Consider the following 24,822-nt stretch of genomic DNA (forward strand, 5'->3'; position numbering starts at 1 on the left):
AAGTAATTTTTCATCCAATTTTTTTTTTTTTTTTTTTTTTTTTTTTTTTTTTTGAGTTTTTTTTTCAAGGTACCTATTCAAAAAAAAAAAATGTCACTTCTTTTTTAGATATAGGATATAGGTACCTACACAAGACGTGTAGATTAGATACTTTTACTTTTATATCTGTTTTGATACATGGTGTATTACGTAGGATCAGCCATTTAGGCAAAGTCTCAGCTTGGGCAAAAGAATCTGAGTGAAGTCTACAGTTCACAGAACCACTAGTTTTGTTTCTCATAAAAATGATCCTATTTGCAGAGAACTGTCGTTCAAGAAAGGAGACATTATCTTCGTGAGGAGACAGGTGGATAAGAACTGGTATGAGGGTGAACACAACGCGATGATTGGTCTCTTCCCTTTCAACTATGTTGAGGTAAAAATACATAAATTAAACAATTCGAGTTAATAAACTAATTAGAAGTTCATGAACGGCTTAAGTCAAACTTCTATTCGGGTGCGAACACGCAACGCAAGTATTAAAGCGCCTAATTAAAGATTTTTGAGGCCAAAAACGTCATTTTTGTGGCCAAAAACGTCATTTTTGTGGCCAATGGGGTGACCATCTAGGCAATCACGAGCTACTGGCTTTCCCGGCTCCACTCAGACTGGCTGAGATTCATGTTATTAGGCACGTAGCTTGCCACCGAATGGAGGGTCGAGAGCATCGACTCTCGGGAGCGCGGAGCCACCCCCTAAAATTCTTAGCAGTTCAACAGGGACACTAAAACTAAATCAAACAAAATTAACATATTGGCCTTTATCTTCTTACAGATTATCCCATACGATAAAATCAGGACAGCACCAAAGAAACTGAGCGAAGGTCAAGCGAGAGCCAAGTTCAACTTCGTAGCTTGCCATACCCACCAGAAATCTAATAGGGATATTCTTACAAAATTAGGTAGGTATTATTTGCAATAGGTGCCTATTTACATAAAAAAGAAAATAAGTAGGTACAACTTCCTTTCAAGAGGAAAATAAAACCATGTAAAAAGTCTCGTCGATAGGTATATTTCATAGTAGGTACCAAAAAATGGCCGTCAAATATTGGCTTCACTTTCGTCAACAGTACTGTTTGTCTGATGCTCTACCCTATATCACCAAATATGGAAAATTATGTACGAGTATTTACAATTCCTAATTTCGATATCATTCAAAATATTCTGCTTTTCCATTGGCTATTAAGGTGTGTCCAAACATAATAATAATAATAGACTCTTGAGTGGAAGGCAACCACTAGGCGAGGTTAACGCCTTAGGCGTTCTCTACCACCGAGCCCTTAGAGAGTCTCGTCGATAGGTATTCATAGTAGGTACTAAAAAATGGCCGCCAAATATTGGCTTCACTTTCGTCAAGTCAACCATTGTCTGATCTTTTCCACCTCCTGGACTAAAAAACGACAGTAGCGCTCAGCGGAAATTTGGAGAACTAAAAATATGATAGTTGACGTGGCGCGAATATTTGAAATTTTTTAGATTTTTTTTTAGCCTTTTCTGTCGAGATTTTTGATTTTTTGTGATTTTACTGATCTGAGTGATCTGTGAAGACTGTCCATTGTTCAACCAATAAACTGTGCCTTTAACATTATTTTTAACGACACGAATGTTTGTTTTACATTACAAGAATTTGTTTTGTGCTACATATTCGACTGCAACTTTTTTCAACTTGTAGGATTTTCCTTTGATCGTACCTAGTTGGAAACTTCTTGGTTGATGAGATAAACTAACCAACACATCTTGGTAAGTAATCAAGCAGAAACAATCTACCTATTTGCTTATCTTATGGCAAGGAATCTATAAAGCCAAAGATCAAGGAAAGACAGTCCAGGGGATAGTTCTGAAAGAAACCAAGAATTTTGTAAATTTTCTTATCTCTGATTTATCAGGTGGCAAATATGAACCAATCAGATACAAGATCAGTTGCAAACTTTGGTAATTATGCAGAAGTCACATCCATGGAAAAGAAAAGCTCCTGTTTGTATTTAACCTAACCCTATAATAACACTAATCACTGCTCTAATTGTGAAAACTCTTTCTTGCGTTTAACCTAACCCTATAATAACATGATGAAAGCAGAAACAAAATAATTATGCCCAGGAGTCTTGTTTTTCACTGAATGATGTAACTATTATCTAATGTTTAGTGGCTTTGCAAGCTAAAACAAACTAATATACAAAATAACTTGTCTTAAAAAGTGAAAAATGATTGGTAAGTATTAAATTTCAGTATTTAATTTCAACTCAGATCTTAGTGTCACTTCGTTTGTGCCAGGTCCTTTGGTAGCAATATTCCACGGACATGACTTCTGCACAAGTACCCAAACTTCAAAACAGCTTTATGGAACATTGAGCACAACCACAACTCTGTCAGTTGAATAAATCAAACAGAATTAACAGAAATTGTATAGCACACAAATCTCAAATATGGGTTTTATTACATAACAAGTTATCAGATGGAATCCCTCTTTAGGTCATACTTCTTTTCCCAGTCGAGTAGGTAGTATTTAATCAAATAAATTTGATTTTTCTATCATCATAATTCCCACTTACATTACTACATGATAAGAAAAGTTTTATCTCTCAAGTCTCAAAGCCAAACACAAAAACATCACGTGACCTTGAATCAAATTGTCTGAGTTTGCAATCAATTTTTTCCACATGCACATACAAAACATTACCCACTTGATGAAAAAATTAGAACAAATTTATAGTTGATCTTGACAAAGCTTCTGTATCAAAAAACTCAATGAGCACATGTTAGGATGTCATATAGTGAAATGTAATGAAAATGGGAGAAAATTAGACCAACTTGATGAAGTGTAGAGTACAGAATACAAAATTAAAAGCATGGTGTGATAAATGAGGGAAAGGGTGATGTTGGTTTTACAAACTAACATATTTGAGTGAAAACCCCTTGATTTTTTTTTTTCTATTTTTATGCAAACCCACTCTCATGACAATTCTAGAGCTAGGTGTAAACATTGTTTACAGTTGTACTGCATTTTCTCCAATAGGTACTTGTTTAGTCTAGGGTGGTAAGAAATAAAATTTGTACAAACCACCCTTGTTGAAGACATACGTTGTGAACATGTCTTGAACCAACATAATGTTTGGAGACAAAAATTTATTTCCCATAATTATCTTATAATAAAATTGAAAGAAATCACTAATCGATAAAGCTTTGCTCTACACATGCTTTCACACGTTTTTCATATTCTCTACTCTATTTTTAATGCAAACCCACTCTCATGACAATTCTAGAGCTAGGTGTAAACATTGTTTACAGTTGTACTGCAATTTCTCCAATAGGTACTTGTTTAGTCTAGGGTGGAAAGAAATAAAATTTGTACAGACCACCCTTGTTGAAGACATACGTTGTGAACATGTCTTGAACCAACATATTGTTTGGAGACAAAAATTTATTTCCCATAGGTAATTATCTTATAATAAAATTGAAAGAAATCACTAATCGATAAAGCTTTGCTCTACACATGCTTTCACACGTTTTTCATATTCTCTACGATTTTCTTTATAAAGTTGTGCTGCCATAGAATTGGCAGGAGAATTTGGATTGGGATCACTAAGTAGAGACTGGATGGAAGTTAAAATAGCTGACACGTCGTATGTAGGAGACCATCTGTTTTGTAATATATCAAGACATATACCACCATCTGCATAAACATTTGGATGAAACATTTTGGATGCAAAACGTACTGTAGGAGGTTTGTTTGGGTATTCTTCTGTGAATTCTACAGTTAATTTGAACGTTCCATCTTCAAATGGAGTATCATGTGGTCCGAATATCACAGCATTCCAGATCATAATATTGTTATCTGAAACAAAAACATATAGGTAAGTATTTTAGTACTGAAGAAACTTGAGAAGGGAAATTTGAAATGATAAAGACAGTGGGAGGTTAAGGTTTAGAAATCTATGGTACCACCTAGGGTGAGTGTAGCACCTATGGTCAGTGTAGCACCTATGGACACTTTACACGTGTCCAAGGCATTAGCGTTCAAACAACACCAAGTTTCGTTTCAACTTGTTCATCTCTGCATCCGCCATCTTATTTACGCCCCGAAGCACTGGTTCAGTCGTCTCTGCTTCGTCAGAAAAAAATTACAAAAATAAGATCGCATTTTTAAATTTCAGTTTTGCTGTTTTTTGCCAAAAAAAAAATAAGAGAAGTTTTTCTTTTTTACTGTAGGCGAGACTCCGAAAATTCCGAGTATCTATTGAGGTTAATAAGACTTTGCACAATAAGTGTCACCTTTACAACCATAGAGTATGCGTTCTAGCGTCCCCTATTGGGATTCTATTAGGTTAGGGGTGGGTTTCACCAACCTTCTTTTAGAATTTAGCCCCTAACAGCCTGTTAGCTTAACAGCCCCGGTTAAGCCTATACAAATCAATTGAAATTGAATCTTAACAGGCTGAAAACGGAAAACGGAAGAAAAACAAGACAACCATTTTGAATTTTTGTTGTGAAGTGCAATCAGCCACCAATCAGCTGATGATTATGACCAAGGATGTGAGAAGTGAGTGGATAACCTGATTGCTACCATGAAGTGAGGCCAAATAATTCAATGAACGAAGGGAGATCTAGGTTTACGTATGAGATTTTTCCTCGTTGGTGTCTCGAATGATTTGACCAATTTGTTAAAATTTTCAGACATATTCAACCAACACTCATAGGAAAAATTCACAGTACGTAAATATTTTGGACACAGGGAGGTGTTTGGGGCCTCGTGAGAACACTTTTAAAAAAACGCTCTGGTTCACCATAACTTTCGAAAATTTTCGATTTTATTTTGAGTAGGTACCTATTTTCCAGGACGAATAGGGAAAAGTGAGCTACCGTTTCATGAGAGAGGCTTCACTTTTCTCTTGCGTATCACCCTTATCCACTCAATCTCCAACTCCGTGGGGAATGACGTCACTTGACCTTGCTGATTTCTTCCGTGATCTCTCTTCCTTGGCGGTAAAATTTGAATTTTGAAATCCGATTACTTTTGAACAGGCGGGAAATGTGTGTGTAGACTGTGTAGGTAAAACAGGGTGTGTTTATGAACAGGGCTGAGATGAGCTCGGACGACGTGAGATAGCTGTCCCGGCGGCAATTTTTAAAATTCATTTTATATGCAGGGTGATCAAATGACTCTTCCTGTCCCGATAGGGGATCACCACAGCCACCAGGTCACGTGATATGCAGTGAGGGGGCTTCCATTCCCCTCCGAACAGGACGTGAGGGATCTCATCATCCCAGGAGGGCACTGCGAGGGAGACATTCAGTCGGCCCACTGGAAACAGGGGAGAAGGATTTGAAAAGGAGTTGTCAGTGATACAAAAATGGATCACATCGTACACAATGTGTTAAAGGTAGCAATCAAGTGACGTGACGTGACGTGATGGTAGTCTGTTTCTACCTTAAGGACTTAAGGAGCAAGGGAGCGCTCCGCCCAAGTTTGCACTTACACACAGTAGCTAGATCCATAGTACAGATACAGATTATGAGTTATATGAAACACACATACCCTGGTAGCACGCTTCACTAAAGAGACGATTTCATATTAGTTCTAATGATGTCGCTGTATTTATGCTAGGAGCGAATGGGAACGAGGAGCAAAGATGGGACATTTAATAAGCACACTATGAGGGATTGCGGGACATGCTAAATGATATTTTATTACGGTCCACTAAATGATAGTATGTCCAGAAGTATACATAGGTATAGGATTATAGGAGATAGGGAATGATCACTTGGTTACATAAGGATACAGACTACAGTGGTCTTAAAACCTCAGTACTCTGGGGACGTCCAACTGAAGACTGAAGAACTCCCACCCCTCCTTGACGTTCTAAACACAAAGGCCAAGAAATAAGGCCCTCCGAGGCTCTTGAAAAAAAAAAAAAAAAAAACACCAAACCAAAGGAGTTGTCATTAATTTGAATACAGTTCAGAACGATTTGGTAGGTATAGGGGTTTAACTTCACTTTTAACAACTTGGGTCTTCTCGTGACGGGGGTTTTACCCACTATTCGGCGACAAAGCTACCCGCCTCCTCAATTTAACTTTACCCAGCCTGAGTGGAGCCGGGAACCCAGCAGCACGCGATTCCCCAGATGGTCAACATCCAGGTACTAACCACGCGCATCGTTGCTTAACTTCAGTGATCCGTAGGGAACTGGTGCATTCTACGCAACGTGCTATCGCCGCTGGTGACAGAACAATTTGACGTTGGAAGAGGGCCAACCTAGTTAGCTTGGAGCGTAGTGGGTTAGTGGGCCTAATTCTGTAAACGCTAGGTCGCGGATAAGATTCCCACCCGGGGCGAACTTTATCTTAAGCAGATAAGATTCGTTTTGGGCTTTTGGGTTCCCTTTTTTCAAACTTCGAGACAAGAAGCAAGATGTGAAGCTTGGTGTACCATACACTTACACAGAGTGTCAGGATTCAGATGACAGGGTGGTAGTGGACTTGTGGCGATGTCGGTGATATTATCACTCCCATCACTCACGTTAGACTCTGCCACACTACTGAGAAGTTCACGGGCAGCCTTCTCAACACTCGGGGCGTCTCTCTGCAGAAGTAAATCCACCCTGAACTGGACAAACGTAAGAACACATAGTTAATAAAACGTGATTGTGTGGATCAGTGTCCAACTGTCTCTTAAAAGAGACATTGTGTTAAGTATTTTTATAGAAGACATTATTGTGACATTTCAAGTTATATTTTGCGAATAAAAATCACCTACCTATTGTTATCTGAAGTCAATACCCTGAAGTTCCTCTCTGTGCATAAGTTCATGAGTAGGTAACCCTTCAGGAGAACATCTTCCATTCTTCCCCAACTGTGTGGTGATATTTAGATACAATAATACTATTAAATACAACGGTAGGGGTAATAATTAATAAATCAAATAACAAAATATGGTAGGATATTGTTTTTGGCACAAACGTTAAAAATTTTGGCAAAACCCTTGTTAGTACCTATAGACATAAAAGGTACCAAAATTTGGCAACAAAATGTAAATTCGGGAGAAAATAAAGAACGTAAGCAAAAAAGCATCACCTGTATTGTATAGATAAAAATTAATAGTTAGTTAAGTAAGGTATTATTTAGGTATTTTAGGTAGTTAGTTATAGTTAAGTAGGTACCTAGTTAATAAGTAGGTATGCCTACTAACAGGACTGTATTCAGGGAGGGTCCAGGGGACCGTCCTCGAACCTTCATTTTTAGTCCGTCCTTCCTTTATTATTACAATAGTGATAAAAAGGTAATAAGGGACGGACTATTGTATTCGCTTCGGTGTCGTCTGTCACTCTGTCTGTTCCCATAGAAGGACTTATCCAAACCTAGTCGACCTAGCAGTTTTATAGAAGACATTATTGTGACATTTCAAGTTATATTTTGCGAATAAAAATCACCTACCTATTGTTATTTGAAGTTAATACCCTGAAGTTCCTCTCTAAGTCCTCACGATGGTTGACTGCGGTTCAGGACGAGCTAGTAAACATGACTAGAGACCATCACCCTGATGCCTGATGTATGGCTGATAAAAGAGATATTTTCTCTATTTTGTCATCACCTTTCGGCTCTAGCTAAAGCCGTTACAATAACAACTTTACCTGCTGATCACTCCGGTGTTTCAAATGCTGCTGATACTTGTACATCACGCCCGGCATTCCCCCCGTCCCAACTTGATTGCTGATCGGAAACCGCCAAGTCTGCAGTGGACTCTGTCGTATTGAGATCAGCATGAGAGTGGAGAAGATCGCTAGCACCAGAATAAAGGGAAAGATTTGAAGGGCCCGGTGGTAGAAGAGGGAGCGCCGCGTTTGGCTGAGACGAACAATGCCTAGCCGCTTCAGACGAACCAGATGCATCCTCGGCAAACGGGCCTCGGGGAAGTACTGAGGATAACATAAAATAAATGCGTATGGCGTTTACAACCAAAATAAAATCTAAATTGCAGGTTTTCTCATTTCCTCAAATTTCTAGGTCTCTGAGACGGTCTGATAGACATTATTAGTCTGAAGCTTTTCCTCCAAACACGCGTTTTGATGGTCTATGCATACTCTGATTACTCTGAGAGATTATGATCCAGGAGATTAGAATTAGACATGTCTTCCGTAATCAATCCGTAGCCCTTCCGTAATCAATATTTTCAACCCTCACCTGTTCGACGACGAAAATCTTATAGTGGAGCATCTGTCGCTGAAGGGGGGGCCCGGCCACCATTAGTCTTTGGACCCTCGGGCTCCCCCTCGACAAAATCCTGGATACGGTTCTGCTAACCAGCCTGATAGTTTCAAAGGGTTCTCTCTGCTTGAAAATAACAAGCCCAAGTCCTCACGATGGTTGACTGCGGTTCAGGACGAGCTATTAAACATGGCTAGAGACCATCATCCTGATGCCTGATGTATGGCTGATAAAAGAGAAATTTTCTCTATTTCGTCATCACCTTTCGGCTCTAGCTAAAGCCGTTACAATAACAACTTTACCTGCTGATCACTCCGGTGTTTCAAATGCTGAAAGTATTAAAGCGCCTAATTAAAGATACCCAACTTTTTGAGACCAAAAACGTCATTTTTGTGGCCAATGGGGTAACCACGAGCTACTGGCTCTCCCGGCCCCACTGAGGTTGGCTTTCATGTTATTAGGCAGGTAGCTTTGGCCATCGAATTTAAGGTCGAGAGCATTGGCCCTCGGGAGCCCGGAACCACCCCCTAAAAACCTTAGCTGTATATACAGTGACACTAAAACTCGATCTAATAAAACTCTTAACATTTTGGTATTTTCCTTACAGATTATCCCATACGATAAAATCAGGACAGCACCAAAGAAACTGAGCGAAGGTCAAGCGAGAGCCAAGTTCAACTTCGTAGCTCAGACACATCTTGAACTGTCCCTTGTCAAAGGTAAGCAGAAAGAGTTAAAAGAGTACCTCTACCCTATATCACCAAATGTGGAAAATTATGTATTTACAAATTTCGATATCATTCAAAATGTTCTGCTTTCCCATTGGCTATTAAGGTGTGTCCAAACATAGTCGGCCGGCCGTTGATCGACGAGATAAATCTATGTTGTCGAGAATGTCGAGGTAGTGTGGACGGTTCTGTCGTCATCGATTGACGGCCGGTCGACTATGTGTGGACACACCTTAACTCTTGTAAGATACTTTCAATTTTCAATACTTCGGTGATATGAAGCACATATTGGAAAAAACAACAAACAGGATTGAAAATGTGGAAGAAAAGAGAAATAAAAAAGATCCCGAACTGTTTTCTTCACAGTCAACACAATTTAGTTACCTAGTCCTCTTTGGTCCTATCCGAACAGTATAAATAAGCACTATTAGGCTAATGGGCTAAAGGGACTTTTCAGTCCTAATAAAATAATTCAGTCGCCCACCTAAAAAACGACGCAGTATAAACAAGGTATATTCTATTCTATTTGATTATTTCTTATGCCGAATCTTCTTACGTCCACAGGAGAACTGGTTACCTTAATCAGGAGGGTGGATAACAACTGGTTCGAAGGACGAATTGGTACCAGGAGGGGTATCTTCCCTGTCACCTATGTTGAGGTTTTGGTTGAACCCGGCGAGAGAACAGGTAAGAGAAACATACCTAGTAGGTACCTACCTAATAGCCAAGCCTGCCTCGGTGACGTAGTGGTTAAGACGCTCGCCTGGTAAACAGGAGGGCGTGGGTTCGATCCCAGCCGAGGCTTGGAATTTTATCCTTATTTATTTGAGAATTTGAACACATAATAATATAGAGCTCTAAGGGCTCGGTGGTAGAGAACGCCTCCAGCATTAACCTCGCCTAGTGGTTACCTTCCATTCAAGAGTCTATTTTTATTAAAAGGTGTGGAGCGCGCCAGTGGTTCTGGAAATGAGCCTCTACGCTCTCGGCCGGTCGAATCCAAACATTAGACTTCACTTCTCTCGGTCAATTGACTTACCTTTTTTTTTCTCTCTTGATTCGTGAGTCCCGGCCAGTGAGTCCGCAGAACCTGAGTGCACTCACCTCCTCCTTCCAAACCAGGTGGCGGCCCCTGGCTGCGTCATTCTCATTCATATGTGTGCTCTCCCCTCACGCAACACAGTTACCAACCAACAGCTTTTACCTGGGTGGTAAGACACTGGTGTTCTATAGATTTTAATAAGGGTCTGAGGAAAAATAAAAATAGTGAAACTCCGTGTACAACTGGACTACTTGTCCCAGGCTGTCTAAGCGCCCCTAACTGGATAAAGCAGCGGACTTATACTTGAAGTCAGCGGCGATCAAGCGCGTGTAAATGATCAGTTTAGGAATTATTGCACTGCAAGGGGGAAAGAGTAATAAATGAAGGCCGCCTAGTTATCTTGAATGGTTGCGCGCGCCTGTCTAGTAAGTCGTAATTGCTAGGTCGCGGGTTCAATTCCTGTCCGGGACGAACTTTGTCCTAAACAGATTCAGGTTCAATCTCGGAATGGATGCTTTCTCCTATCCTGTCCTCCCTTCTCTCTTCCTATTTCGGGACTGTAAGACCTTGAAGTGGTTCTTAATAGTTCCCTATATTGAACTTCTTGAAAAAAAAACAAACAAAAAACATAAACAACAACAGCAAGACAATCCAATTGGAGAACATTCTATCTTACTTCCAATCTTCCATTCCCCTTCCACAGCAACAGTCGCGGGCCACGCCAAGCGGGGCTCCCGTGGACCAGACCCTCCACATCGACACCCACTCCGACCCCGTCCCCTATCACGCCCTCTACAACTACAAACCTCAGAATGATGACGAACTAGAGTTGAGAGAAGGCGAAACGGTGTTCGTCATGGAGAAATGTGACGACGGATGGTACGTGGGTTCGTCGCAACGGTCGGGCTGCTTTGGGACGTTCCCAGGAAACTACGTGGAACGCGCCTCGTGAGATTCGCCTGCTGCGACCAACGGGAAGGTTCGCATCGCGCCGTTCCTGTGGTACATGCGAGTTTGAAACCAAAGGTTTAATATTTATTTTTCGTGTAACGCCCGGGTTCACGCTAAGGTTTACACCGCAGTGGAGTGAGGTTTCTATCATGCTGGTACCCAGTGTCAACCTTCAACTGGCTTTAAATGCGAACACATACGATCAAACGATCTCGAACACAAAAAAAAACGATGACAATTCAGCCTGGCGCTGCGCTGGGTTGAAAACGCTAGTAAGCTAATTATCGGCACGGCGGGCGCTGATCTGGATCCCAGTTTGAACCAATGCGACTCTGAATTCATTGTGGAGTGGGCCTAAGAGATTATATAATTCTGGGTAATCGTCCTACAGAATGGCTAATCTAATTGGCTGAGAAAATCTGGGTAATCGTTATGCAAAACGATGAACGAAGTGATGAACCCATCAGATTTCTTGAACCTTCAAAGGTGGAACCGGCTAAAAAATTCTGTAGACTCTGGTCGTAATCTATCGACGATTCTAATGGCCGAAACCACAATTGAAGATTGAACTTGGTTTGATTCTTGGATTAACACAATCTGATTGGTTTGAAGTCAACTAATCAGATTGTTTTTTCTAGCAGTTAAACTAGATTTAAAATTTAAGTGTGGTTTCTGTCATTAGAGGAGATGGAGAAATGATCTTCACACTACTTGCGTTCTTTTTTGCAAAAACTTTATCCAAAATTTATTTTATGATTTTATACCTACTCGATTAATTTTATTTTGCATCCTATGATCAATATTGATCACACCTATTAATTTGTTTTTTCTAACAGTTAAACTAGATTTAAATTTTAAGTGTGGTTTCTGCCATTAGAGGAGATGGACAAAAATGATCTTCACACTACTTGCGTTCTTTTTTGCAAAAACTTTATTCAAAATTTATTTTATGATTTTATACCTACTCGATTAATTTTATTTTGCATCCTATGATCAATATTGATCACACCTATTAATTTATGATTAACAATCGTACTAAAAGTAGATAGTCAAATCACTAGCTGAAAGTTCTCGGAATTTTTTCACACAAAACGCTCTTTTTTTACCGTTTTGTTTTTTACTAGCTAGCTATACCTAAGTGAACTCTTTTGTTCTAATAATTATGTTAGAAAGTGATGAACCCATCAGATTTCTTGACCCTTCAAAAGGTGGCACGGGCTACAAAGTTCTGTAGACTCTGGTCGTAATCTATCGACGATTCTAATGGCCGAAACCACAATTGGAGATTGAACTTGGTTTGATTCTTGGATTAACACAATCTGATTGGTTAAAGCGTTTGAAGTCAACTAATCAGATTATTTTTTCCGATAACAAAATAATCAGCCTGGCGCTGCGCTGGGTGAAAACGCTAGTAAGCTTATTATCGGCACGGCGGGCGCTGATCTGGATCCCAGTTTGAACCAGTGCGAATCTGAATTCATTGTGGAGTGGGCCTAAGAGATTATATAATTCTGGGTAATCGTCCTACAGAATGGCTAATCTAATTGGCTGAGAAAATCTAGGTAATCGTTATGCAAAACGATGAACGAAGTGATGAACCCATCAGATTTCTTGACCCTTCAAAAGGTGGCACGGGCTATAAAGTTCTGTAGACTCTGGTCGTAATCTATCGACGATTCTAATGGCCGAAACCACAATAATTGGAGATTGAACTTGGTTTGATTCTTGGATTAACACAATCTGATTGGTTAAAGCGTTTGAAGTCAACTAATCAGATTATTTTTTCTAACAGTTAAACTAGATTTAAAATTTAAGTGTGGTTTCTGTCATTAGAGGAGATGGAGAAATGATCTTCACACTACTTGCGTTCTTTTTTGCAAAAACATTATTCAAAATTTATTTTATGATTTTATACCTACTCGATTAATTTTATTTTGCATCCTATGATCAATATTGATCACACCTATTAATTTATGATTAACAATCGTACTAAAAGTAGATAGTCAAATCACTAGCTGAAAGTTCTCGGAATTTTTTCACACAAAACGCTCTTTTTTTACCGTTTTGTTTTTTACTAGCTAGCTATACCTAAGTGAACTCTTTTGTTCTAATAATTATGTTAGTGCCTTTAAAAGCAACAGAACACAATATTTATTTTTTGTACATTTACTATAAAATTAGATTATAATATTCATGTTCCTTTGAAACGATTAGTGTATTAGTTTTGTTTATATTTTTTGTTTCACCGACTTTCTTCACGCAACCGAAAATTATTCTTCTGTTTTCTCCTTTTTTTAGGAACTTTTTCGGGATTTCACATCAAATCCAGTATTTTTATTAATTTCTTCTTTGAACTAGCGAAAAGGGAATTACTCTGATATTACCTACACTTACCCATAGTAAAATTATTTTAACATCCGCATCAGTAGAAATTTGGAAATAAATTACGAAAGCTCTTCCTTTTCTGTAGAAAGTGCATTGTTTTGATTTGTGCCTCAAAGTATCCATGAATACAAGATAGGTAGGTAAATACAATGAACCAAAAATTTAGCTTGTAGTAACTAGATATCATAAGTAGTACAAAACAACTCATCCTTTCCTTTGTTTCTAAATTTAATTTTGTTTGCCAACAATCACGTTTTTTGTTTGTAACTTTTGTTTTAATCTTTTTTTATTATTAAATTAATTTTTATTAATACCCGAAATTAAAAATAAATTATATTATTTATTATGATTATTTTATGTTGAAAGTCTTCATGAATTTATTTTTCCTACAAGGTAACCTAGCTACCTAGGTAGTTATCAATTTTCTTTTCAGCATTTAGCCCAGCCCTGGGTTTGTTACTGCCATACCCACCAGAAATCTAACAGGGGTATTCTTACAAAATTAGGTAGGTATTATTTGGAATAGGTGCCTATTTACATAAAAAAGTAAATAAGTAGGTACAACTTCCTTTCAAGAGGAAAAAAAGTCTCGTCGATAGGTATTCATAGTAGGTACTAAAAAATGGCCGCCAAATATTGGCTTCACTTTCGTCAAGTCAACCATTGTCTGATCTTTTCCACCTCCTGGACTAAAAAACGACAGTAGCGCTCAGCGGAAATTTGGAGAACTAAAAATATGATAGTTGACGTGGCGCGAATATTTGAAATTTTTAAAAAATTTTTTTTTTAGTCCTTTTCTGTCGAGATTTTTGTGTTTTTTCTTTTTTGTGATTTTACTGATTTGTGAAGACTGTCCATTGTTCAACCAATAAACTGTTCCTTTAACATTATTTTTAACGACACGAATGTTTGTTTTACCTTACAAGAATTTGTTTTGTTCTACATATTCAACTGCAACTTTTTTCAACTTGTAGGATTTTCCTTTGATCGTAGTTGAAAACTTCTTGGTTGATGAGATAAACGCGGTCAAACTTTCTTGACTTGGCGGAGCGGAGCGCTACCGCGCTCCTTAATACGCCTAGACGAAAGAAATGTGATTTGTGATTATGTACTTCACACGTTATTGTTTACAAGGAATTGGACTGTTACTGTTTACAGTAGACATTTTATAGGCTACCTATTAACGACTCTGTATTTTTTAAGCTCGAAAAGAAATCGAATTTATTTATTTTTACATTTAATTTTTACTCTCCTAATATTTTTTGACTACCTACTTCGCCAAATATTGGCTTCACTTTCGTCAAGTCAACCATTGTCTGATCTATTCCACCTCCTGGACTAAAAAACGACAGTAGCGCTCAGCGGAAATTTGGAGAACTAAAAATATGATAGTTGACATGGCGCGAATATTTGAAATTTTTTAATTTTTTTTTTAGTCCTTTTCTGTCGAGATTAGTGATGGGACTCGAGTGAGATTTTTCAACTCGATTATTTTCTACTCGATTATTTTCCAACTCGAGTTGTAACTCGAGTGGAAATTAATCGAGTTGAATATCAATATTTACACCGCGCCGATTTCTCACTCGAGAGTCGAGTAGGCGAGCGAGTCGATGATATTCGGGTTTTCGTTCGGAAACTCTCGGCTTCACTGGTACAAAGTAGATAGAAACTGATTCAATCAATGGCTCTACAGTCCACTTCAACTGGGAAGTCCGATGACCTTTGTCAAAAAATCGTCAAAAAATAGCTCGTTCATTAACAAGTAAGCATGTGAATAGTTGATCCCATGGGATTTTTCACGCCGAATCGAATGGTGAAACTTTTAGAACTGTCCGACTTACAGTTAAGTTGCGGTTCCCCTCCATGCGCTTCCATCGGATTTCCCAGTTGACGTGGACTGTATCATATTTGATCCCATACTCACAAAATATGTATCTCTGAAGCTACACTGAGCATGGTTAGTGTTGGACTAAGAGACCTGATGTACACATGGGAATTTTCTGTTATTCATTAGTTTAGGCCAAGTCAGGAGCTAGATAAAAATTGGAAGACCATAGAAGCTGGATGTACAGATGAAAAAGACGATTGGTATAGGGAAAATATTGACCTTCAATAGCCCAAAGTTATAATTCTCTATTTTTCCAGGTTTATTAAATGGTCTTATTTTAATTTTATAGCTACCTATTGTTATTTGTACTGTTAATATTTACTTTTATGCATTAATTTTAAATTTAAATCATAAATGTCATTAAAATTTTATATTCTCACAAATTCAACTTGCCTTTTACTATTTCAGTTTGTAGGAAAAAGTAATCAGCAGTTTTCCCACAAAACACAAATTAACTGAAACTTCTAAAAGAAATAAAAGAATACAGAACAAGATGACATAAGTATTATTAAAATTTACAATAGTTTTATTTTTATTATTAATCTTATAGTTTGAGTGATAAAACAAAATGAAAGATAATAAAAAGTCAAATTAATTGATTCATAGATGTGAACACTTCATCTCAAATGAGAGAAAATTACAACACATAATCATACATAAGACTTGAGACATACTTGGTATCAAAAACACAGATGTAGGCATTTTGTGATCAAAAATGTCACCTAATTTCAAGAGTAAAACTCCTGTTAGCTTACCAGCCCCGGTTAAGCCTATACAAATCGATTGAAATTGAATCTTAACAGGCTGTTAGCTTAACAGACCTGTTAAGCCTATACAAATCAATTGAAATTGAAACTTATTAACAGGCTGTTGGCTTAACAGGCCTTCTGGAGGCTGAAAAAATATTGGTGAAACCGACCGTAGGTAGGTATTTACGTAATTTACATTAACACAGCACCTTCTTGGTCATTAGAATAATCAGCACTTTGTTCTGTGCTGCGCTGTTGCTTCACTTGATTTTTTTTTTTTTTTTTTTTTTTTTTTTTTTTTCGTAGAGGGAACTGTACACAACGGGGGTCTTACCGTCCCGAAATCGAAGAGACAGCAAGGAGAAAACAGGATATGAGAAAACCAGCGATTCCAAGAAGAATGTCATCTGTTTAAATTTCGTCCGGGTGGGAATAGATCAGTTGCGCTTACTTGGGTGATGTTTCAAAATCATAGAGCAGGAAAAATTAGGACCAACGGAATTTTTCTTTTTCTTCTACGACTTCTAGATACCGCGAGATACATCGATTTAAAAAATACCGGTAAATCGTGAACTTTGACGTCACGGCATACGCTCCCGTAGGCGACAACGTCATAATTCATGACTCCCGCTTCGTTTGTTTTTGCGCAAGCGTTTTTGCGCATTTTGACGTGAAATCTGACGTCACAACTCTTTGAACTTTTTCATTAGAACGGCCAATTAAAAATTGAATTTTCGACCTTTTAAAGTTACTTTTTCGGAGTTTTGACCTCAGATTTGGATTTTTCCCAACTTTTTACATAGGAATCGACCATTTATGAATAATATTAATTTTCCCAATTGCAACTCCTCCATTGCTCCCTCGACGTAGTGCTTACAAAGCAAACGCACTACCCTCCAAGCGAACTAGGCTGGCTGAATTAACACTCTAAGTACAAATAGTACAACGACAGTCATAATCAGTCTTATATAGCTTATACCACACGGTTGAAAACTATGTAAAATATTTAGGGTTAGTTTCACTAACCTCCTTTTAGCTCCTAACAGTCTGTTGCTTAACAGCCCTGTTAAGCCTATACAAATCAAATGGAGCTTCACAAATTGTTAGCTTAAAAGGTCTTCTAGGAGCTGAAAATTGGTGAAATCCACCTTTAGTCTGTATGGGGGCTGGGGTTACATTGGGCCCCCAGTTACAATCAAGTGGGTAGCTTAGCTGGTTTGTAGGGCGGTGGAGGTTTCTTCTTTGCCTGGCGGTTCTTCTCGAACACAGCCTGTAGTTGAATGATTTTAGGAGGGGGCGTACCCACTGACACAACCAGTCTGGTGAAATACTTCTCCGCTTTCGTTTCGAGATGGGTAAATTTGAGCGTGTTCAACCCTGAAACAAGCGGGGAAAGAGGTTTGTTTTAAGGGTAAATTAACTTTGTTAATTATTATTAATGGATATGTGTAAGGTTATGATGTGTGATAGGCACTCATTTACGCTGCTTGAATAGGGTTAAAAGAGTCCCTTAACTCTGACAGTTGGGCTACTATTATTGTGATGAAATTCTCAAACAGACACCACAGACCACATGTGTCTAATGTAGCAGTTGTTAAATTGCTACGAAATAAAAACGGCGGTGAAACACTCATCTTTTTTTTTTTTTAATGTCGAGTATAAAATTTCATACCTCGGTTAGGACTGAGCCCACACCATCCCGTTTACCAGGCCAGCCACTCACTATGAGGTAGACCTGACGATAAGTACACCTGATAGTGTGTCGCAGGGCCGTATCGAACCCGGGCCTCCTGCTTGCAAGCCTAGCGATACCCACTCGGCCACGGAGATTACTATAAGAGAAGAAAACTGTTCTCACCATCCAGTCGATATCTGCGTTTGGATGTCATGAGCAATTTCTTCTTCACCACCGTCGTGAGGGGCACTCGCTTGTGGTGCTTCATCATCTTGTAGCGACCCAGTTGGGGCAGGGGCCGGGTAATCTTGAGCCCCAACTGGAGGACCCGAAACCCCATGTCGTCGTCTTCACCTCCCCAGCCCCAGTAGAGGTTCGAATAGCCGTTGACTCGTAGGAAGTGTTCGGTTCTGATGATGAACACCCCGCCCACCAGATTGTTGTAGGGCAGTCTGAAAAAATAAGGATGTGATGGTGAGGAGGATATCCAAATGGTCTTTGATCTTAGGTGAGGACTTGAAGAGGATATTTTCAAAGAGCTTTGAAAGAGGGAACTGTAGCTACTGAGGTCTTAAATCGAAGAGAGAAGAAAGGCAGGATATGAGAAAGCAGTCCAAACAAACTAGCCTGACCCCAAACGAAATAAAAGGATCAGATACATTAAGTTCCAATCAATATTTCCAACGTACTCATGTCCTGAAAGAATGATCTTTAAAAAAAAAAAAAAAGTCTGCCAGTCTAGCTAGCTTGGTTAGTACATCTGCCTTGTAAGTGCTAGTTTACAGATTCAGTCTCCACCCCAAGAAGATGTTATCCTAAAAAGATAAGGTTTTTTCTTGGAACAGCTCACATTTTTCTATCCTGTCTTTCTTCTCTCTTTAATTGGTTAATTGATAAGACCTTAGCAGTTACAGCTTCCTCTATCAAACCTCTTGAAAAAAAAAAAAAAAAAAAAAAAAAAAAAGATACAGAGAGTTTAGAAAAGGCAAGTGTTGAAGATGTGTATTTTTACAGCAACTGAATTTTGGTGCTGATATGAAGTTGATGGGTTCCCTTGGTGTCCTTGATCTCTTTATTATGCCTCTGCTTCACTATTAAAGTATTCAATGATGAAATATCTCATTCCAGTTCTGCTACTGATCATGTTGACGATACCCGTATCAAAAAACTCAATGAGCACATGTTAGGATGTCATACAGTGAAATATAATGAAAATGGGAGAAAACTAGACCAACTTGATGAAGTGTAGAGTACAGAATACAAAATTAAAAGCATGGTGTGATAAATGAGGGAAAGAGTGATGTTGGATTTACAAACTGACATACATATTTGAGTGAAAACCCCTTGATTTTTTTTCTATTTTTAATGCAAACCCACTCTCATGACAATTCTAGAGCTAGGTGTAAACATTGTTTACAGTTGTACTGCAATTTCTCGAAAAACAAGACAACCATTTTGAATTTTTGTTGTGAAGTGCAATCAGCCATCAATCAGCTGATGATTATGACCAAGGATGTGAGAAGTGAGTGGATAATCTGATTGCTACCATAAAGTGAGGCCAAATAATTCAATGAACGAAGGGAGATCTAGGTTTACGTATGAGATTTTTCCTCTATTTCGTTGGTGTCTCGAATGATTTGACCAATTTGTTAAAATTTTCAGACATATTCAACCAACAATCATAGGAAAAATTCACAGTACGTAAATATTTTGGACACAGGGAGGTGTTTGGGGCCCCGTGAGAACACTTTTAAAAAAACGCTCTGGTTCACCATAACTTTCGAAAAATTTCGATTTTATTTTGAGTATTTTCCAGGCCGTCAATAGGGAAAAGTGAGCTACCGTTTCATGAGAGAGGCTTCACTTTTCTCTTGCGTATCACCCTTATCCACTCAATCTCCAACTCCGTGGGAAATGACGTCACTTGACCTTGCTGATTTCTTCCGTGATCTCTCTTCCTTAGCGGTAAAATTTGAATTTTGAAATCCGATTACTTTTGAACAGGCGGGAAATGTGTGTAGGTAAAACAGTCACCCATCGGGATACTAACCACGCGCAACTTTGCCTAATCTCAGTGATTCATTCAGCGCATTTCAAAGGTTTTTTTTTTTTTGTTTAATAGAGGGAACTCAGGGACTGTAACTGTTGAGGTCTTATCGTTCCGAAGGCGAAGAGAGAAGGAAGACGGGATAGGAGAAAGCCAGCCGTTCCGAGAACAAACCTTATCGTCCTTATCTGTTAAAGATGAAATCCGCCCCGGGCACATTTATTTCAACTATTTTTAAATAATGTCACATTAAACATGACTTGATAACACAGTACATACAGCAAAATATACAGTTCTCCCCCCTCCATATCAGGTAGACTAGATTAATTAGTTAGGATTATGTTCTACAAAAGACTGATGAAGACAAAATGCTCCACTCTTTGTTGTTTAAAGAAAAAATTAAAATTCCATGTATGTTGCCATAAAAATGCTGTGAATTCTACAAGAAAAATGGTGGAACATTTGGTCTTCAACACTTATATTAGATTTAAGTTAGCAGTCATTCAATTTGGCTGCAAGTCTTCTAACTAAGTCCATTTGACAAGGGCTCTATTTTCCAATGAAATGCATTCTTTTGAGCCATTTTGAATTTTGGAATTTTTCCAAGCCTTAACTACATCTCAACTGTATCCTGTTTATTTATTGACAGTTTCTTTTGGGTGTAGATAAAACTTTGAGCAATTCCATTTGATCTTTTAAATACCAAGCTGAGCACTTTTGGGTAAATATATTACATAGTTTTTAAAATTAATTGATTGTAATTGAAGCTCTTTTGTGACAAATTGACATCAATATTGCTACAAATTCTTTATTGGTTTCTTCATCTCAATTATTGTTTTACATTGTACTTTAGTTTTTATTTCACCTGTAGTAGGTACCTACCTCTTTTATGCTCCTATTTTTATTTTTTTTTTGGTCCTAGTTAAAAACATAAATAGTGGATTTCACCAACCACTTAATGAGAGATTTAACTAATGGGAGAATTTTTAATCATCCAAAAAAGATGTTTTAATAATCTAAAAAGGAATTTTTAATCATCCAAAAAAGAGTTTTCAGTGATCCAAAAAGGAGGAGTTTTTGAAAACTCCTGTTTGGATCATGAAAAACTCCTTTTTTTATCATTGAAAATTGTCCCATTAGTTAAATCTCTCATTAAGTCGTTGGTAAAATCCACCAAAAGTGTAATAGACAGTACAGGGTCAATCCCATTTATTGTGTAAAATAAATAAACGCTTGGCCCACAGTCTACACTTTGAAATTAAACTCAAGTTTAACCAAATGGATTTAAGTAATAGGATTGGTTGATTAAGTTGGCTTTAAACTTTGGATTAAAATTAGCCAATCTCATATCATACGTATATTCCACATGGTTTGACTTTAATCTCAAAGTATGGTCTCGGAATAAGGCTAATTGGATCATCACCTTTTTTTTTCTCCACAGGTTGACTTTGAAAATCCAGACCTGCAGAGGTTTCCCAGGTTTCGTTGAGTACAAAGGTTCAACCTTGGGTGGAAAAGCACGGTATACATCATACCATATTGGTTTTTCATTGACATTCATTGCACCAGCCCTTAAGAGACCTGTTACTCTGAAAAAAAAGGAAGAGAGAGAGAGAGAGAGAGAGAGAGAGAGAGAGAGAGAGAAAAAGGTTAATGTTATCTCATGAAGGGATCAAATCAGTTGTAAGAGTTTGGTTGTTTGGTTCTAATGGGAATGCCAGACTAGTTTGGAAGGTAATGGTAGGCCCAAGGCTTTATGTTCAATTCCTGCTTGGGCAAACTTTCTTTTGACTTTAATCTCAAAGTATGGTCTAGGAATAAGGCTAATTGGATCATCACCTTTTTTTTTCTCCACAGGTTGACTTTGAAAATCCAGACCTGCAGAGGTTTCCCAGGTTTCGTGAAGCCAAAGGTATGGAGGCTGTGGTTGGGCCTGGAGACATTCTGTATATTCCTCTCTATTGGTGGCACCACATCGAATCCAAACAGAAGGAAGACTATACTGTGTCTCTCAACTTCTGGTACAAGGTAAGACTAAACAGAAGGAAGACTATACTGTGTCTCTCAACTTCTGGTACAAGGTAAGACTAAACAGAAGGAAGATTATACTGTGTCTCTCAACTTCTGGTACAAGGTAAGACTAAACAGAAGGAAGACTATACTGTGTCTCTCAACTTCTGGTACAAGGTAAGACTAAACAGAAGGAAGACTATAACTGTGTCTCTTAACTTCTGGTACAAGGTAAGACTAAACAGAAGGAAGACTATACTGTGTCTCTCAACTTCTGGTACAAGGTAAGACTAAACAGAAGGAAGACTATAACTGTGTCTCTCAACTTCTGGTACAAGGTAAGACTAAACAGAAGGAAGACTATACTGTGTCTCTTAACTTCTGGTACAAGGTAAGACTAAACAGAAGGAAGACTATACTGTCTCTCAACTTCTGGTACAAGGTAAGGCAAGTTTTGAAGAGGTTTTGATGGACTTTTTGAATTGTAACAAAGGTTTGCCTATCCCAAAAAGAAAAGAAGAAGAAGAAAAAGAAAAGAAGAAGAAGAAAAAGAAGAAGAAGAAGAAGAAGAAGAAGAAGAAGAAGAAGAAGAAGAAGAAGAAGAAGAAGATGGAAAATAAATTACTATTTCAAACAGCCGTAAAAGCCAAGAGGATGATAAAGATAAACTGATAAAGTTAATTTAATAAATTTAATTAAATAAATGTGTGTTTTGTGTGCTCCTGTGCTCTTTTTACTTTTCAAAAAAATTCAAAAATTCCCCGCTTTTTGATAATAGTTAGCTTGTGCTGCGACCTATGGGGGAGAAGAAAAACAAAAGGCTCGGTTTTCATTTTAAATGGGATCAGCTGACTCAAAATGCATACGATTTCGGGTCCCGTTAGCATTGCGCGAGTTTCACTCCCAGAATGCATCGGGCGCCCGGCTTCATCAACATCGGCCATTGTTTAGAGGAGGAGAACTATCGATAGTCGGCGCCATCGATAGTTATCGATATTTTTCAAAAAAACTATCGATAACTATCGAGAAAAAGGACAGAATAGGAGAAAGTCAGCCGTTCCGTTTGAGATAGCAAATCTTATCTGTTTGGGATAAAGTTCGCCCTGGACGGGAATCGAACCCACAACCTAGCACATACAAGGCAGACGCATTAATTTACAAGATAACCTAGGATGGCTTCGTACTACGCGAGACAGGATAATAATTGTGAGAATCATATTTGTATTATTATATTTGTAATATATCTGCCTTCAAATGTTATCTGTTTGGGATAAAGTTCGCCCTGGACGGGAATCGAATCCACAACCTAGCACATACAAGGCAGACGCATTAATTTACAAGGTAACCTAGGATGGCTTCGTACTACGCGAGACAGGATAATAATTGTGAGAATCATATTTGTATTATTATATTTGTAATATATCTGCCTTTTTGGTTCTTCTTATCAAGTTGACCCACAGAACTTATATATAATGACTGCTGAAACCCTCCAAGAGATAATCATCTCGTACTACGCGAGACAGGATAATTGTGAGAATCATATTTCTCTTCATCTTTTTCCCCCCAAGAGGGATAGAGGGAAATATAACTACTAAGGTCTCATTGTCCCGAAATCGAAGAGAGAAGGAAGACAGGGTAGAAGAAAGCCAGCCGTTCCGAGAACGATCATTTTTCGTTCAGGATAAAATCCGCTCCAGGCGGGAATCTAACCCTCGACCTAGCGTTTACAACCCATTAATTTGACAATGTTCTCCTTTTTTCGTTTGACTTTCACAGACAAAGCCGCCAGCCTAGTTAGCTTAGTTGGTAGTGCGTCTGCCTTGTAAGCGCTAGGCCGCGGGTTCGATTCCCGCCCGGGAAGATAACAAAATAAATGCGTATGGCGTTTACAACCAAAATAAAATCTAAATTGCAGGTTTTCTCATTTCCTCAAATTTCTATCTTGGAAAGTTTAAAACAAAATTTATAAAACAACTGCCGAAATTTTGGCCAGCAACTGAGAGCTCTATCTAACTGATAAGTTCTCAAATAAGAACAGAACGTAATAGGCTTTATGAAGTGAGTTGGCTACTGGCTAGGCTTGAAATTTCCCCCTTTAAATACCCACATAGCCTGCCTCCGGGCCCATGGGATCTTTCATTCTGTTTGTCTTATAGTTCTTTGAGTTGTGCCATTAAATCATGGACAAGTTTGTGCTCCCAAGAAAGCCCAGCTAGGTAGGTGAGTAGATCTTTGGGGAGGAAATCTTCTTCTGTGATAGGTAGGTCTTACCTCATCTTGGCCTACCTCTAATCTTGTTGATCTTCAATCCCAAATCCCAAATAAAATTTAAATCAAATCACTCTTACCTGTCAAATACTCAGGTTGAATTTCAATATCACGATAAGCACAACAACATTTGTATTTGCCTATATCCAGCCCTAGAGCTTTTGTCTGGCAAAGTACGAATTTCCATCGAAATGACTTGATAGGTAAAATTAGGTGCCGATTTAAATAGTTATGTTGATCCTGGAAACTCTGGTCTATTTATGCAATCTGAAATGTTTAGAAAACACCAAAAAATGGGTTTGTTTACAAAGTTGGTGTCATACGAAATGTAAATTTTGCGATAGGTACTAGGTAGTGTGAAATGATTTGGCTCGACATGGGACATGGGCTAGACTCTAGTCTAGACTGAAAACTATGGAATGTGATTTTTTAACTTTTCAAGAGAAAATCATTATTGAATTAAAATGATTTAATTACGTAAACCTAGGGTAATTAATTTAATTATTACCTACTTTATTACAGTGGATCAATTTGCGATTGCCTCCAAGCCGTGTATCATAGTTGTGATAAAAAATGTAAACAAAAAGGAAAATCGATCAACATGCTCGAATTTTTTTTTACTTTTTACAAAACCTGAAAAGAAATTTCCCAGGCAAAGAAAATTACAATGTGATTCATACGTCCGTTTTAGCTGTGATTCATTAGAAAATGTAAAATATCAGTGTAGAAAACCCGGTCTCAGGGTTCATTAGACAGGTAACGCTCATGTTTCATGATCAAAGTCAAAAGTACTACTGTAGAGTGTAGATCAAGAGTTTGGTGGGATTTAAAAGATCAGC

At 38.2% G+C, this 24,822-nt stretch overlaps 2 protein-coding genes, 2 long non-coding RNA genes and 1 pseudogene across 4 annotated transcripts in view; 2 read left to right on the top strand and 3 right to left on the bottom strand.

The window, feature by feature from the left end:
• Positions 1-24,822, top strand: part of LOC108252182 (vesicle transport protein SFT2A) — a 33,732-nt gene that overhangs the window by 3,390 nt on the left and 5,520 nt on the right. The gene's annotated exons all lie outside the window — the stretch shown is intronic.
• On the top strand, positions 289-877 carry LOC113466733. The gene is made up of 2 exons (XR_003391046.1): positions 289-415; positions 814-877. It is a non-coding gene; the product is annotated as an uncharacterized LOC113466733 (long non-coding RNA).
• The window catches only part of LOC113466728 (ubiquitin-conjugating enzyme E2-17 kDa), a 32,816-nt gene continuing 11,253 nt past the window's right edge, over positions 3,260-24,822 (bottom strand). The window contains exon 2 of the mRNA XM_026822400.1: positions 3,260-3,870. Within this exon, the coding sequence (XP_026678201.1) occupies positions 3,503-3,870 (368 nt within the window). The 3' untranslated portion in view covers positions 3,260-3,502. The remainder of the gene's footprint in view (positions 3,871-24,822) is intronic.
• Positions 6,137-6,258, bottom strand: LOC113466734 (annotated as a pseudogene).
• Positions 10,786-13,684, bottom strand: LOC113466730. Its single transcript, XR_003391043.1, has 2 exons — positions 12,925-13,684; positions 10,786-11,773 (listed from the first exon to the last, which is right to left on the bottom strand). It is a non-coding gene; the product is annotated as an uncharacterized LOC113466730 (long non-coding RNA).

This window comes from Diaphorina citri, unplaced genomic scaffold (assembly GCF_000475195.1).
Source record: "Diaphorina citri unplaced genomic scaffold, Diaci psyllid genome assembly version 1.1 scaffold322, whole genome shotgun sequence".
Classification (NCBI taxonomy): Eukaryota; Metazoa; Arthropoda; class Insecta; order Hemiptera; family Psyllidae; genus Diaphorina; species Diaphorina citri.